Source organism: Bufo bufo, chromosome 9, assembly GCF_905171765.1.
Source record: "Bufo bufo chromosome 9, aBufBuf1.1, whole genome shotgun sequence".
NCBI lineage: Eukaryota > Metazoa > Chordata > Amphibia > Anura > Bufonidae > Bufo > Bufo bufo.
In genome coordinates, this window is record NC_053397.1 from 1,053,388 (window position 1) to 1,072,405 (window position 19,018).

The window sequence follows — 19,018 nt, forward strand, 5'->3', positions numbered from 1 at the left end:
CTTGGGGCAGTTGTGCTGGTCTTGCACCCGGCTGCCCTATGCCTGATATATGACTTGGGGCAGTTGTGCTGCTCTTGCACCCGGCTGCCCTATGCCTGATATATGACTTGGGGCAGTTGTGCTGCTCTTGCACCCGGCTGACGTTTGCCTGATATTTGTTATGTCGGTTTCTGTATTATTTATGTTTTTGCTTCTTTTTGCCTTATTCTCTGTCCCTGGTGAAATGAAAGATTGATGTGCAGTGTAAACTTGCCCACGTAATTCAGGCTGTGGGACGGATGTCTCCTCATCAATATACATGAAAGAGCTCATCTAGCTGAGAGCGCTGCAGATCGCTGTAGCGGTGGCGGCTCGGTAGAGCGATGGCTTCTCGTGTGCAGCTCCTGAATGTCGTTGTGTTTGTCTTTCAGCAGAGATGACGTTGCATTGGGTGATGGAGTCCAGCGTGATGGCATGCAGCAAATGGAAGGGAGCTTTTCTACTTCAGCCTTGAAAGTGTCCACGCACCCAGTAGACGCTCACCTGGCAGGCACCTTGGGTTCTTTCGCCCTGGTTTAGGCTACCTGGTGTCGCACATCGTGACCTCTAGGATTTCCATCTCTGTCTTTTCTGGGGATTTCCTGTCCCATCTGCAAAAAGATGGGTGACATGAGCAATAGTGATTTCTACACCAAGAACCAAAGAAATGAGAGCAGCCATGCAGCGGACTATGGGTGCACTGTCCAGGAGCTGCGCTCTCTCATGGAGCTGCGGGGAACAGAGGCCGTGGTTAAGATGAAGGAATATTATGGAGACTCCGATGGACTGTGCAAGCGATTAAAGACCTCTCCCACTGAAGGTAAGATCATGTAATGTTTGTCTTACTGAAAGATACCGCCACCACTGGATAAGCGAACGCTGTGAGTATCGGGTGCGGGTTGTCACATTCCACTGCGGCGTCACACACTCTCCATGCTGGTTCTCTTCACACTGAGATATCGGGCTCTCTGCGCAGGAGGGTGCCGGGCTCTCTGCGCAGGAGGGTGCCGGGCTCTCTGCGCAGGAGGGTGCCGGGCTCTCTGCGCAGGAGGGTGCCGGGCTCATTAGATTGATAGATAGATGTCGGGTAGAATTTGTATGTCCCCTAAACAGTGGATGTAACCATGTTCTCTGCAGCGCTCCAGATTTACTACAGGAGTAAAGGAAGGAGAAGACATGGTTCATGGTGGTATCTGAGTCTTCCTCCACCTCTTCCAACTCCAAACGGCAGAAGACCCTCACTTTATTAGAAAAGCCCCGGGTGTCACCCTTACAACCTAAAAATACAACGAGCCAATAGGAATGTGACATGTGGATTACTAAAGAGTCACGTATATACCCTCATAGTGATGTGTATATATCCTCATAGTGATGTATATATATATCCTCATAGTGATGTGTATATATCCTCATAGTGATGTATATATATCCTCATAGTGATGTATATATATATCCTCATAGTGATGTGTATATATCCTCATAGTGATGTATATATCCTCATAGTGATGTATATATCCTCATAGTGATGTGTGTATATCCTCATAGTGATGTATATACCCTCATAGTGATGTGTGTATATCCTCATAGTGATGTATATATATCCTCATAGTGATGTGTATATATATCCTCATAGTGATGTGTATATATATCCTCATAGTGATGTATATATCCTCATAGTGATGTGTGTATATCCTCATAGTGATGTGTATATATCCTCATAGTGATGTGTATATATCCTCATAGTGATGTGTATATATCCTCATAGTGATGTGTATATATCCTCATAGTGATGTATATATCCTCATAGTGATGTGTATATCCTCATAGTGATGTGTATATATCCTCATAGTGATGTGTGTATATCCTCATAGTGATGTATATATATCCTCATAGTGATGTGTATATATCCTCATAGTGATGTATATATCCTCATAGTGATGTGTGTATATCCTCATAGTGATGTATATATATCCTCATAGTGATGTGTGTATATCCTCATAGTGATGTATATATCCTCATAGTGATGTGTATATCCTCATAGTGATGTAAATATATCCTCATAGTGATGTGTGTATATCCTCATAGTGATGTGTGTATATCCTCATAGTGATGTGTATATATCCTCATAGTGATGTGTATATATCCTCATAGTGATGTGTATATATCCTCATAGTGATGTGTATATCCTCATAGTGATGTGTGTATATCCTCATAGTGATGTGTGTATATCCTCATAGTGATGTGTGTATATCCTCATAGTGATGTATATATCCTCATAGTGATGTATATACCCTCATAGTGATGTGTGTATATCCTCATAGTGATGTGTGTATATCCTCATAGTGATGTGTGTATATCCTCATAGTGATGTGTATATATCCTCATAGTGATGTGTATATCCTCATAGTGATGTGTATATATCCTCATAGTGATGTGTATATCCTCATAGTGATGTATATATCCTCATAGTGATGTGTATATATCCTCATAGTGATGTATATATATCCTCATAGTGATGTATATATATCCTCATAGTGATGTGTGTATATCCTCATAGTGATGTGTATATATCCTCATAGTGATGTGTATATATCCTCATAGTGATGTGTATATATCCTCATAGTGATGTGTATATATCCTCATAGTGATGTATATATATCCTCATAGTGATGTGTGTATATCCTCATAGTGATGTATATATCCTCATAGTGATGTGTATATCCTCATAGTGATGTGTATATCCTCATAGTGATGTGTATATATCCTCATAGTGATGTGTATATATCCTCATAGTGATGTGTGTATATATATCCTCATAGTGATGTACAGCCCGGTCCATAAATATTGGGACATGGACACAATTCTAACATTTCTGGCTCTATACACCACCACAATGGATATGAGATGAAACGGACAAGATGTGCTTTACCTGCAGACTGTCAGGTGAACGGTGCAGGAATTACAGCAGTTTACATCTGTGCCTCCCACTTGTTAAGGGACCAGAAGTAATGGGACAATTGTCTTCTCAGCTGTTCCATGGCCAGGTGTGTGTTATTCCCTCATTATCCCAATTACAATGAGCAGATTAAGGTCCAGAGGTCATTTCCAGTCTGCTATTTGCATTTGGAATCTGTTGCTGTCAACTCTCAAGATGAGATCCAAAGAGCTGTCACTATCAGTGAAGCCATCATTAGGCTGAAAAACACCACAAACCCATCAGAGAGATAGCAAAAACATTAGGCCTGGCCAAAACAACTGTTTGGAACATTCTTAAAAAAAAGGAACGCACCGGTGAGCTCAGCAACACCAAAAGACCCGGAAGACCACGGAAAACAACTGTGGTGGATGAGCGAAGAATTCTTTCCCTGGTGAAGAAAACGCCCTTCACAACAGTTGGCCAGATCAAGAACACTCTCCAGGAGGTAGGTGTATGTGTGTCAAAGTCAACAATCAGGAGAAGACTTCACCAGAGTGAATACAGAGGGTTCACCACAAGATGGAAACCATTGGTGAGCCTCAAAACCAGGAAGGCCAGATTAGAGTTTGCCAAACGACATCTAAAAAAGCCTTCACAGTTCTGGAACAGCATCCTATGGACAGATGAGACCAAGATCAACTTGTACCAGAGTGATGGGAAGAGAAGAGTATGGAGAAGGAAAGGAACTGCTCATGATCCTAAGCATACCACCTCATCAGTGAAGCATGGTGGTGGTAGTGTCATGGCGTGGGCATGTATGGCTGCCAATGGACCTGCTTCTCTTGTATTTATTGATGATTTGACTGCTGATAAAAGCAGCAGGATGACTTCTGAAGGGTTTCGGGCAATATTATCTGCTCATATTCAGCCCAATGCTTCAGAACTCATTAAACGGCTCTTCACAGTGCAGATGGACAATGACCCAAAGCATACTGCAAAAGCAACCAAAGAGGTTTCTAAGGGAAAGAAGTGGAATGTTCTGCAATGGCCAAGTCAATCCCTGGACCTGAATCCGATTGAGCATTTCACTTGCTGGAGACAAAACTGAAGAGAAAATGCCCCAAGAACAAGCAGGAACTGAAGACCGTTGCAGTAGAGGCCTGGCAGAGCATCACCAGGGATGAAACCCAGCGTCTGGTGATGTCTATGTGTTCCAGACTTCAGGCTGTAATTGACTGCAAAGGATTTGCAACCAAGTATTAAAAAGTGAAAGTTTGATTTATGATTATTATTCTGTCCCATTACTTTTGGCCTCTTAGGCACATATGGTTGTAATTCCTGCACCGTTCACCTGATTTGGATGTAAATACCTCAGATTACAGCTGACAGTCTGCAGGTAAAGCACATCTTGTCCGTTTCACTTCAAATCCATTGTGGTGGTGTATAGAGCCAAAAATGTTAGAATTGTGTCGATGGCCCAATATTTATGGATCTGACTAAGTATTTGAACACCTGAGAAAATCTGTGTTAATATTTGGTCCAGAATCCTTTGTTTGCAGTTCCAGAGGTCAAACGTCTCCTGTAGTTCCTGACCAGGTTTGCAGACACTGCAGCAGGGATTTTGGCCCGCTCCTCCACACAGATCTCCTCTACATCTGTCAGGTCACGGGGCTGTCGCTGAGCAACACGGAGTTTCAGTTCCCTCCAAATATGTTCTATTGGATTTAGGTCTGGAGTCTGGCTAGGCCACTCCAGAACCTTGATATGCTTCTTACGGAGCCGCTCCTTGGTTATCCTGACTGTGTGCTTCGGGTCGTTGTCATGTTGGTAGACCCAGCCACGATCTTCAATGCTCTGACTGAGGGAAGGAGGTTGTTGCTCAAAATCTCACAATAAATGGCCCCATTCATCCTCTCCTTAATACAGTCCAGTCGTCCTGTCCCCTTCGCAGAAAAGCCCCCCCAAAGCATGATGTTACCCCCCCCCCCCATGCTTCACAGTAGGGATGGTGTTCTTGGGATGCAACTCTTCCTTCTTTTCCTTCCAAACACGACGAGTGAAGTTTAGATCAAAAAGTTATACTTTGGTCTCATCTGACCACATGACTTTCTCCTCGGCCTCCTCTGGATCATCCAGCTGGTCATTGGTAAACTTCAGACGGGCCTGGACATGTGATGACTTAAGCAGGAGAACCTTCCGTCCAATGCATGATTTGAAACCATGACGGCGTAGTGTTCTACCGACAGTGACCTCTGAAGCTGTGGTCACAGCTCTCTTCAGGTCATTGACCAGCTCCTCCTTGTAGTTCTGGGCTGATTCCTCACCTCTCTTATCAGTGATACCCCATGAGGTGAGATCTTGCATGGAGCCCCAGTCCGAGGAGACTGACAGTCGTCTTTAGCCTCTTCCATTTTCTAACAATTGCTCCAACAGTTGATCTATTTTCAATTGCCCCGTAGCCTTTTCCAGTCTTGTCGAGGTCCACAATTTTGTCTCTGGTGTCTTTTCACAGCTCTTTGGTCTTGCATATGGTAGTAGTTGGCATCTGACTGACTGACTGGGCGTAGAGGTGGACTTTTTAAAGGCACAGTAACAGGTCTTTGAGAGCCAGAATTCTTGCTGTTTCTTAGGTGTTCAAATACTTTATGTTCAGCAGTGCAAGACAAATAAGTTCTTAAAAAATCATACAATGTGATTTCCTGAATTATTATTTTTTTAATTCTGTCTGAGTGGGAATGCACCTACAATGTAAACTTCAGACCCTCCATGATTTCTAAGTGGGAGAACTGGCAAAATCGCAGGGTGTTCAAATACTTCTGTTCCTCACTGTATGAGGATATATATACATCACTATGAGGATATATACACATCACTATGAGGATATATACACATCACTATGAGGATATATATACACATCACTATGAGGATATATACACATCACTATGAGGATAAATACACATCACTATGAGGATATATACACATCACTATGAGGATATATATACACATCACTATGAGGATATATACACATCACTATGAGGATATACACATCACTATGAGGATATATACACATCACTATGAGGATATATATACACATCACTATGAGGATATATACACATCACTATGAGGATATATACACATCACTATGAGGATATATACACATCACTATGAGGATATATACACATCACTATGAGGATAAATACACATCACTATGAGGATATATACACATCACTATGAGGATATATATACATCACTATGAGGATATACACATCACTATGAGGATATACACATCACTATGAGGATATACATACATCACTATGAGGATATACACATCACTATGAGGATATACACATCACTATGAGGATATATATACACATCACTATGAGGATATATACATCACTATGAGGATATACACATCACTATGAGGATATAAACACATCACTATGAGGATATATACACATCACTATGAGGATATATACACATCACTATGAGGATATACACATCACTATGAGGATATATACACATCACTATGAGGATATAAACACATCACTATGAGGATATATACACATCACTATGAGGATATATACACATCACTATGAGGATATATACACATCACTATGAGGATACACACATCACTATGAGGATATATATACATCACTATGAGGATAAATACACATCACTATGAGGATATATATACATCACTATGAGGATATACACATCACTATGAGGATATACATACATCACTATGAGGATATATATACACATCACTATGAGGATATATACATCACTATGAGGATATACACATCACTATGAGGATATATACACATCACTATGAGGATATATACACATCACTATGAGGATATATACACATCACTATGAGGATATACACACATCACTATGAGGATATACACATCACTATGAGGATATACACATCACTATGAGGATATACACATCACTATGAGGATATACACATCACTATGAGGATATACACATCACTATGAGGATATATACACATCACTATGAGGATATACACATCACTATGAGGATATAAACACATCACTATGAGGATATAAACACATCACTATGAGGATATATACACATCACTATGAGGATATATACACATCACTATGAGGATATATACACATCACTATGAGGATACACACATCACTATGAGGATATATATACATCACTATGAGGATAAATACACATCACTATGAGGATATATACACATCACTATGAGGATATACATACATCACTATGAGGATATACACATCACTATGAGGATATACACATCACTATGAGGATATATATACACATCACTATGAGGATATATACATCACTATGAGGATATACACATCACTATGAGGATATATACACATCACTATGAGGATATATACACATCACTATGAGGATATATACACATCACTATGAGGATATATACACATCACTATGAGGATAAATACACATCACTATGAGGATATATACATCACTATGAGGATATACACATCACTATGAGGATATACACATCACTATGAGGATATATACACATCACTATGAGGATATATATACACATCACTATGAGGATATACACATCACTATGAGGATATATACACATCACTATGAGGATATATACACATCACTATGAGGATATATACACATCACTATGAGGATATATACACATCACTATGGGGATATACACACATCACTATGAGGATACATACACATCACTATGAGGATATATACACATCACTATGAGGATATATACACATCACTATGAGGATATATACACATCACTATGAGGATATATACACATCACTATGAGGATATACATACATCACTATGAGGATATACACATCACTATGAGGATATACACATCACTATGAGGATATATACACATCACTATGAGGATATATACACATCACTACAGTACTGATCAAAAGTTTAAGACCACTTGAAAAATGGCAAAAAATCATATTTTACATAGTTGGATCTAAACAAGAAGAAATGGGAGGGAGACAAAACATTTTTTGAGCATTCAATTAATTGAAAATAACGATTAAACTGAAACAGGCTGTTTTTCAGCTGATCCAAATTTTAGGACCACATGCCTTTAAAAGGCCAAATCTGTGCAAAGATGTGGATTTATTGTCATTCTCTGTCAGGTAGTCACACGTTGTGATGGCAAAGGCAAAAAAACTCTCCCTTTTTGAACGTGGTGGGGTTGTTGAGCTGCATAAGCGGGGTCTCACAGCGCACCATCGCTGCTGAGGTGGGACGCAGTAAGACAGTCATTTGGAATTTCTTAAATGATCCTGAGGGTTATGGAACAAAAAAGTCAAGTGGAAGACCCAAAAAAATGTCATCAGCACTGAGCCGCAGGATCCAATTGGCTGTCCGTCAAGACACTGGACGATCCTCGACCCAAATCAAGGCCCTTACTGGTGCTGACTGCAGCCCCATAACCATCAGACGGCATCTGAGACTGAAGGGCTTCAAAAACAAAAAACCTCTTCAAAGACCTCGTCTCCTTGAACGCCACAGAACTGCTCGTTTGGACTTTGCAAGAGAGCACCAAACATGGGACATTCAAAGGTGGAAGAAAGTTTTATTCTCTGATGAGAAAAAATGTAACCTTGATGGTCCTGATGGTTTCCAACGTTACTGGCCTGACAAGCAGATCCCACCTGAGATGTTTCCTACGCGCCGCAGTGGAGGGGGCGCCATAATGGTCTGGGGGGCTTTTTCCTTCAGTGGAACAATGGAGCTTCAGGAAGTGCAGGGGCGTCAAACGGCCGCTGGCTATGTCCAGATGTTACAGAGAGCGTTCCTCATGGCTGAGGGCCCTCGTCTGTGTGGTAACAGGACAACGCTACAGTACACAATGCCCGCAGGACAAGGGACTTCTTCCAGGAGAATAACATCACTCTTTTGGCCCATCCTGCGTGTCCCCCTGATCTAAATCCAATTGAGAACCTTTGGGGATGGATGGCAAGGGAAGTTTACAAAAATGGACAACAGTTCCAGACAGTAGATGGCCTTCGTGCGGCCGTCTTCACCACTTGGAGAAATGTTCCCACTCACCTCATGGAAACGCTTGCATCAAGCATGCCGAAACAATAACGGCGGAGCTACTCATTACTGAGCTCATGTTTGGAGGTTGGATTTCTGTTTTGGGGGGGTTTAAGTCTTTTTTGGAGGTGTGGTCCTCAACTTTTGATCAGCTGAAAAACAGCCGGTTTCAGTTTATTCGTTGTTTCCATAAAATTGAATGCTCAAAAAATGTTATGTCTCCCTCCCATTTCTTCTTGTTGCTTGTTGAAGCTCCACTTGGAACCTTGTGAAGATCCAGCCATGATACATAGGATTTTTTGTCATTTTTTAAGTGGTCTTAAACTTTTGATCAGGACTGTATGAGGATATATACATCACTATGAGGATATACACATCACTATGAAGATATATACACATCACTATGAGGATATATACATCACTATGAGGATATATACATCACTATGAGGATATATACATCACTATGAGGATATATACACATCACTATGAGGATATACACATCACTATGAGGATATATACATCACTATGAGGATATATACACATCACTATGAGGATATACACATCACTATGAGGATATATACATCACTATGAGGGTATATACATCACTATGAGGGTATACACATCACTATGAGGATATATATACACATCACTATGAGGATATACACATCACTATGAGGATATACACACATCACTATGAGGATATACACACATCACTATGAGGATATACACATCACTATGAGGATATATACACATCACTATGAGGATATACACACATCACTATGAGGATATATACACATCACTATGAGGATATATACATCACTATGAGGATATATACATCACTATGAGGATATATACACATCACTATGAGGATAAATACAAATCACTATGAGGATATTTACACATCACTATGAGGATATACACATCACTATGAGGATATATACATCACTATGAGGATATATACATCACTATGAGGATATTTACACATCACTATGAGGATATACACACATCACTATGAGGATATATACACATCACTATGAGGATATATACACATCACTATGAGGATATATACACATCACTATGAGGATATATACACATCACTATGAGGATATACACACATCACTATGAGGATATACACACATCACTATGAGGATATACATACATCACTATGAGGATATACACACATTACTATGAGGATATATATACATCACTATGAGGATATATACACATCACTATGAGGATATATACATCACTATGAGGATATACACACATCACTATGAGGATATACACACATCACTATGAGGATATACACATCACTATGAGGATATATACACATCACTATGAGGATATACACATCACTATGAGGATATACACATCACTATGAGGATATACACATCACTATGAGGATATACACATCACTATGAGGATATATATACATCACTATGGATATATACACATCACTATGGAGATATACACATCACTATGGAGATATACACATCACTATGAGGATATACACACATCACTATGAGGATATACACACACCACTATGAGGATATACACATCACTATGAGGATATATATACATCACTATGAGGATACACACATCACTATGAGGATATATATACACATCACTATGAGGATATATATACACATCACTATGAGGATATATACACATCACTATGAGGATATATACACATCACTATGAGGATATATACACATCACTATGAGGATATATACACATCACTATGAGGATATATACACATCACTATGAGGATATATATACATCACTATGAGGATATATACATCACTATGAGGATATACACACATCACTATGAGGATATATACACATCACTATGAGGATATACACATCACTATGAGGATATATACACATCACTATGAGGATATACACATCACTATGAGGATATACACACATCACTATGAGGATATATACATCACTATGAGGATATATACACATCACTATGAGGATATACACATCACTATGAGGATATATACACATCACTATGAGGATATATACACATCACTATGAGGATATACACATCACTATGAGGATATATACACATCACTATGAGGATATATATACACATCACTATGAGGATATATACACATCACTATGAGGATATATACACATCACTATGAGGATATATACACATCACTATGAGGATATACACACATCACTATGAGGATATATACACATCACTATGAGGATATATACACATCACTATGAGGATATATACACATCACTATGAGGATATATATATACACATCACTATGAGGATATACACATCACTATGAGGATATATATACATCACTATGAGGATATATACATCACTATGAGGATATATACACATCACTATGAGGATATATACATCACTATGAGGATATATACACATCACTATGAGGATATATATATACACATCACTATGAGGATATACACATCACTATGAGGATATATATACATCACTATGAGGATATATACATCACTATGAGGATATATACATCACTATGAGGATATATACACATCACTATGAGGATACACACATCACTATGAGGATATATACACATCACTATGAGGATATATACACATCACTATGAGGATATATACACATCACTATGAGGATATACACATCACTATGAGGATATATACACATCACTATGAGGATATATACATCACTATGAGGATATATACATCACTATGAGGATATATACACATCACTATGAGGATATATACACATCACTATGAGGATATATACACATCACTATGAGGATATATACATCACTATGAGGATATATACATCACTATGAGGATATATACACATCACTATGAGGATATATACACATCACTATGAGGATATATACACATCACTATGAGGATATATACACATCACTATGAGGATATATATACACATCACTATGAGGATATATACACATCACTATGAGGATATATACACATCACTATGAGGATATATACACATCACTATGAGGATATATACACATCACTATGAGGATATATATACATCACTATGAGGATATATACACATCACTATGAGGATATATACACATCACTATGAGGGTATATACATCACTATGAGGATATATACACATCACTATGAGGATATATATATACACATCACTATGAGGATATACACATCACTATGAGGATATATACACATCACTATGAGGATATATACACATCACTATGAGGATATACACATCACTATGAGGATATATACACATCACTATGAGGATATATACATCACTATGAGGATATATACATCACTATGAGGATATATACACATCACTATGAGGATATATACACATCACTATGAGGATATACACATCACTATGAGGATATATATACATCACTATGAGGATATACACATCACTATGAGGATATATACACATCACTATGAGGATATATACACATCACTATGAGGATATACACATCACTATGAGGATATATACATCACTATGAGGATATATACACATCACTATGAGGATATTTACATCACTATGAGGGTATATACATCACTATGAGGATATACACATCACTATGAGGATATACACATCACTATGAGGATATATACACATCACTATGAGGATATACACACATCACTATGAGGATATACACATCACTATGAGGATATATACATCACTATGAGGATATATACATCACTGAGGATATATACATCACTATGAGGATATATACATCACTATGAGGGTATATACATCACTGTGAGGATATATACACATCACTATGAGGATATATACACATCACTATGAGGATATATACATCACTATGAGGATATATATACACATCACTATGAGGATATACACACATCACTATGAGGATATATACACATCACTATGAGGATATATACATCACTATGAGGATATATACATCACTATGAGGATATATATACACATCACTATGAGGATATATACACATCACTATGAGGATAAATACAAATCACTATGAGGATATTTACACATCACTATGAGGATATATACACATCACTATGAGGATATATACACATCACTATGAGGATATACACACATCACTATGAGGGTATATACACATCACTATGAGGATATATACACATCACTATGAGGGTATATACACATCACTATGAGGATATATATACATCACTATGAGGATATATACACATCACTATGAGGATACACACATCACTATGAGGATATACACACATCACTATGAGGATATACACATCACTATGAGGATATACACATCACTATGAGGATATATACACATCACTATGAGGATATATACACATCACTATGAGGATATACACATCACTATGAGGATATATACACATCACTATGAGGATATATATACACATCACTATGAGGATATATACACATCACTATGAGGATATATACACATCACTATGAGGATATATACACATCACTATGAGGATATACACACATCACTATGAGGATATATACACATCACTATGAGGATATATACACATCACTATGAGGATATACACACATCACTATGAGGATATATACACATCACTATGAGGATATATACACATCACTATGAGGATATATATATACACATCACTATGAGGATATACACATCACTATGAGGATATATATACATCACTATGAGGATATATACATCACTATGAGGATATATACACATCACTATGAGGATATATACATCACTATGAGGATATATACACATCACTATGAGGATATATATATACACATCACTATGAGGATATACACATCACTATGAGGATATATACACATCACTATGAGGATATATATACATCACTATGAGGATATATACATCACTATGAGGATATATACATCACTATGAGGATATATACACATCACTATGAGGATACACACATCACTATGAGGATATATACACATCACTATGAGGATATATACACATCACTATGAGGATATACACATCACTATGAGGATATATACACATCACTATGAGGATATATACATCACTATGAGGATATATACATCACTATGAGGATATATACACATCACTATGAGGATATATACACATCACTATGAGGATATATACACATCACTATGAGGATATATACACATCACTATGAGGATATATACATCACTATGAGGATATATACATCACTATGAGGATATATACACATCACTATGAGGATATATACATCACTATGAGGGTATATACATCACTGTGAGGATATATACATCACTATGAGGGTATATACATCACTATGAGGATATACACATCACTATGAGGATATACACATCACTATGAGGATATATACACATCACTATGAGGATATATACACATCACTATGAGGATATATACATCACTATGAGGATATACACACATCACTATGAGGATATACACATCACTATGAGGATATATACATCACTATGAGGATATATACATCACTATGAGGATATATACACATCACTATGAGGATATATATATACATCACTATGAGGATATATACACATCACTATGAGGATATATACATCACTATGAGGATATACACATCACTGAGGATATATACATCACTGAGGATATATACATCACTATGAGGATATATACACATCACTATGAGGATATACACATCACTATGAGGATATATACATCACTATGAGGATATATACATCACTATGAGGGTATATACACATCACTATGAGGATATATACACATCACTATGAGGATATATACACATCACTATGAGGATATACACACATCACTATGAGGATATACACACATCACTATGAGGATATACACACATCACTATGAGGATATACACATCACTATGAGGGTATATACACATCACTATGAGGATATATATACATCACTATGAGGGTATATACACATCACTATGAGGATATACACACATCACTATGAGGATATATACACATCACTATGAGGGTATATACACATCACTATGAGGATATACACACATCACTATGAGGATATATACACATCACTATGAGGATATATACACATCACTATGAGGATATATACACATCACTATGAGGATATATACACATCACTATGAGGATATACACATCACTGAGGATATACACATCACTATGAGGATATATATACATCACTATGAGGATATATACACATCACTATGAGGATATATACATCACTATGAGGATATATACATCACTATGAGGATATATACACATCACTATGAGGATATATACATCACTATGAGGGTATATACATCACTGTGAGGATATATACACATCACTATGAGGATATATACATCACTATGAGGGTATATACATCACTATGAGGATATACACATCACTATGAGGATATACACATCACTATGAGGATATATACACATCACTATGAGGATATATACACATCACTATGAGGATATATACATCACTATGAGGATATACACACATCACTATGAGGATATACACATCACTATGAGGATATATACATCACTATGAGGATATATACATCACTATGAGGATATATACACATCACTATGAGGATATATATATACATCACTATGAGGATATATACACATCACTATGAGGATATATACATCACTATGAGGATATACACATCACTGAGGATATATACATCACTGAGGATATATACATCACTATGAGGATATATACATCACTATGAGGATATATACATCACTATGAGGGTATATACACATCACTATGAGGATATATACACATCACTATGAGGATATATACACATCACTATGAGGATATACACACATCACTATGAGGATATACACACATCACTATGAGGATATACACATCACTATGAGGGTATATACACATCACTATGAGGATATATATACATCACTATGAGGGTATATACACATCACTATGAGGATATACACACATCACTATGAGGATATATACACATCACTATGAGGGTATATACACATCACTATGAGGATATACACACATCACTATGAGGATATATACACATCACTATGAGGATATATACACATCACTATGAGGATATATACACATCACTATGAGGATATATACACATCACTATGAGGATATACACATCACTGAGGATATACACATCACTATGAGGATATATATACATCACTATGAGGATATATACACATCACTATGAGGATATATACATCACTATGAGGATATATACATCACTATGAGGATATATACACATCACTATGAGGATATATACACATCACTATGAGGATATACACACATCACTATGAGGATATACACACATCACTATGAGGATATACACATCACTATGAGGATATATACACATCACTATGAGGATATATACACATCACTATGAGGATATATACATCACTATGAGGATATATATACATCACTATGAGGGTATATACACATCACTATGAGGATATATACATCACTATGAGGATATATATACATCACTATGAGGGTATATACACATCACTATGAGGATATATACACATCACTATGAGGATATATACACATCACTATGAGGATATATACATCACTATGAGGATATATATACATCACTATGAGGGTATATACACATCACTATGAGGATATATACACATCACTATGAGGATATATACATCACTATGAGGATATATACACATCACTATGAGGATATATACACATCACTATGAGGATATATACACATCACTATGAGGATTTATACACATCACTATGAGGATATATACACATCACTATGAGGATATATACACATCACTATGAGGATATATACATCACTATGAGGATATATACACATCACTATGAGGATATATACACATCACTATGAGGATATACACATCACTATGAGGATATATACATCACTATGAGGATATATACACATCACTATGAGGATATATACACATCACTATGAGGATATATACACATCACTATGAGGATATATACATCACTATGAGGATATATATACATCACTATGAGGATATATACATCACTATGAGGATATATACACATCACTATGAGGATTTTTTCGTGTTTTGGTGCCTCACAACCTGGAATTTCCATGGATTGTTTGAGGACTTGCATCCTGTAATTACAGAAGATGCCGACAACTTTGAAGATGTTTGTTGTAATTGTGAAGCAAACAACAAATAGGACAATGAACGTAAAATGTATTGACCCCCAGCGCTAGTTACAACAAACGAGCGGCGGCGTCACAGCTCCGTAATAGCTGCCACATAAAACGTTACAAATCACTTGTATATAGATGCGCTGACCCCGCGCTCAGCCGATCACCGGTGACCCTCACTGCCAGCTTACTAGGACCGTGTTGTACCGATCCACATCAGCCTGGTCATCAAGATTACCTTGTTTCCGATGTATGGAATCGTGGTACCGCTTTGTCCAAAGTATCGATCTATACGGATTCTTCTGCGCAGGGGGTCTTGCAGTTATAAGGCTGTTAGGAGTTCGCCCCGGCCAGTAGGGAAACTCCGCTAATACTCACGCTCGCAAAGGGAGCCGGTGACGTCACCACTTTGAGCTATGGGCTGTTGTGAGCACCAAAAACCGCTAACGCGTTTCGAACAGTGCAATGTTTTTTGGTGCTCACAACAACCCATAGCTCAAAGTGGTGACGTCACCGACTCCCTTTGCGAGCGTGAGTATTAGCGGACAAAGCGGTACCACGATTCCATAAATCGGAAACAAGGTAATCTTGATGACCAGGCTGATGTGGAACGGTACAACGCGGTCCTAGTAAGTTGGCAGTAAGGGTCACCAGTGATTGGCTGAGCGCGGGGTCAGCTCATCTATCTACCACAAATAGGAGAAAATACCAGAAACAGTCACCCCCCTACAGTCAGTGCTCTGTAGAGCCCCTTCTGCGCCAATCACAGCTCCAGATCGCTCTGGATAAGTCACATTGTTGCCCGTTCCTCCTTGCAGAACGGCTCCGGCTCCTTCAGGTCGGATGTTTCTGCTTGTGAACAGCCATCTTTACGTCTGACCACAGACAATATAATAGATAAGTTTTTTTTTTTTTTCGGGTTTGAAGATAAATTGGGGGAAATCTCATATGATGCTATTAGGGAGAGGGGTATCACAGAATGCCTCAAGGGTGCATGTGCTTGGGCAACACGAGAGTTTTAAATATCTAGGTATCCAGAATTCTAGAAATATACTAGATTATGAAAAGCCAAATGTACTTCCCTTAATAAAAGAACTTAGAACCAAAATACATATTTGGAAAAAACTACCAATCTCAATTCAGGGTTGAGTGAACTTAATAAAAATGATTTTTCTCCCAAAAATATTATACGTGCTACAAAATGCCCCAACATGGTTGCCTAAGAAAACTTTTAAGTTGTTGGACAGTTTAATGGGAGAATTTGTTTGGAAAGGGAAAACTCCAAGGTTAAAGAGAGAAGTCCTTCAGATTCCAGTAAAAGAAGGTGGGCTAGCAGCACCCAATTGGTAATAACACAATATAATCAGATAAAAGAATGTCTAAAGGGAGTAGTGGGGAGGGATGAACTAATAAAAATGGGGTGGTTGGTGGACACGATTCACTTAGAGGTTCTGGAATCAGGAACACTGGGGAAAAATAACACCGGAAATAGGATAGTGTTAAGCAAAGAAGTTTGCTGAAATTGTGGGAGGGGAGGGTCATTACAAGGCTACTTTCATGCACCTGTGGGCCCAGGCTGGCTGGTTACTAGGCTATTTATAGGCACCTGTGGGCCCAGGCTGGCTGGTTACTAGGCTACTTTCATGCACCTGTGAGCCCAGGCTGGCTGGTTACTAGGCTATTTATAGGCACCTGTGGGTCCAGACTGGCTGGTTACTAGGCTATTTATAGGCACCTGTGGGCCCAGACTGGCTGATTACTAGGCTATTTATAGGCACCTGTGAGCCCAGGCTGGCTGGTTACTAGGCTATTTATAGGCACCTGTGGGCCCAGGCTGGCTGGTTACTAGGCTATTTATAGGCACCTGTGGGTCCAGACTGGCTGATTACTAGGCTATTTATAGGCACCTGTGAGCCC

The 19,018-nt window shown here is 38.1% G+C and overlaps 1 protein-coding gene across 5 annotated transcripts in view; it reads left to right on the top strand.

Moving 5' to 3' along the window:
• The first annotated feature begins 415 nt into the window (after positions 1 to 415).
• LOC120978749 (plasma membrane calcium-transporting ATPase 2) overlaps positions 416 to 19,018 on the top strand; it is a 216,189-nt gene continuing 197,586 nt past the window's right edge. For all 5 annotated transcript variants that reach the window (XM_040407072.1, XM_040407068.1, XM_040407069.1 and 2 more), the window contains exon 1: positions 416 to 838. In XM_040407072.1, coding sequence (XP_040263006.1) covers positions 640 to 838 — 199 coding nt within the window. In that variant the 5' untranslated portion in view covers positions 416 to 639. The remainder of the gene's footprint in view (positions 839 to 19,018) is intronic.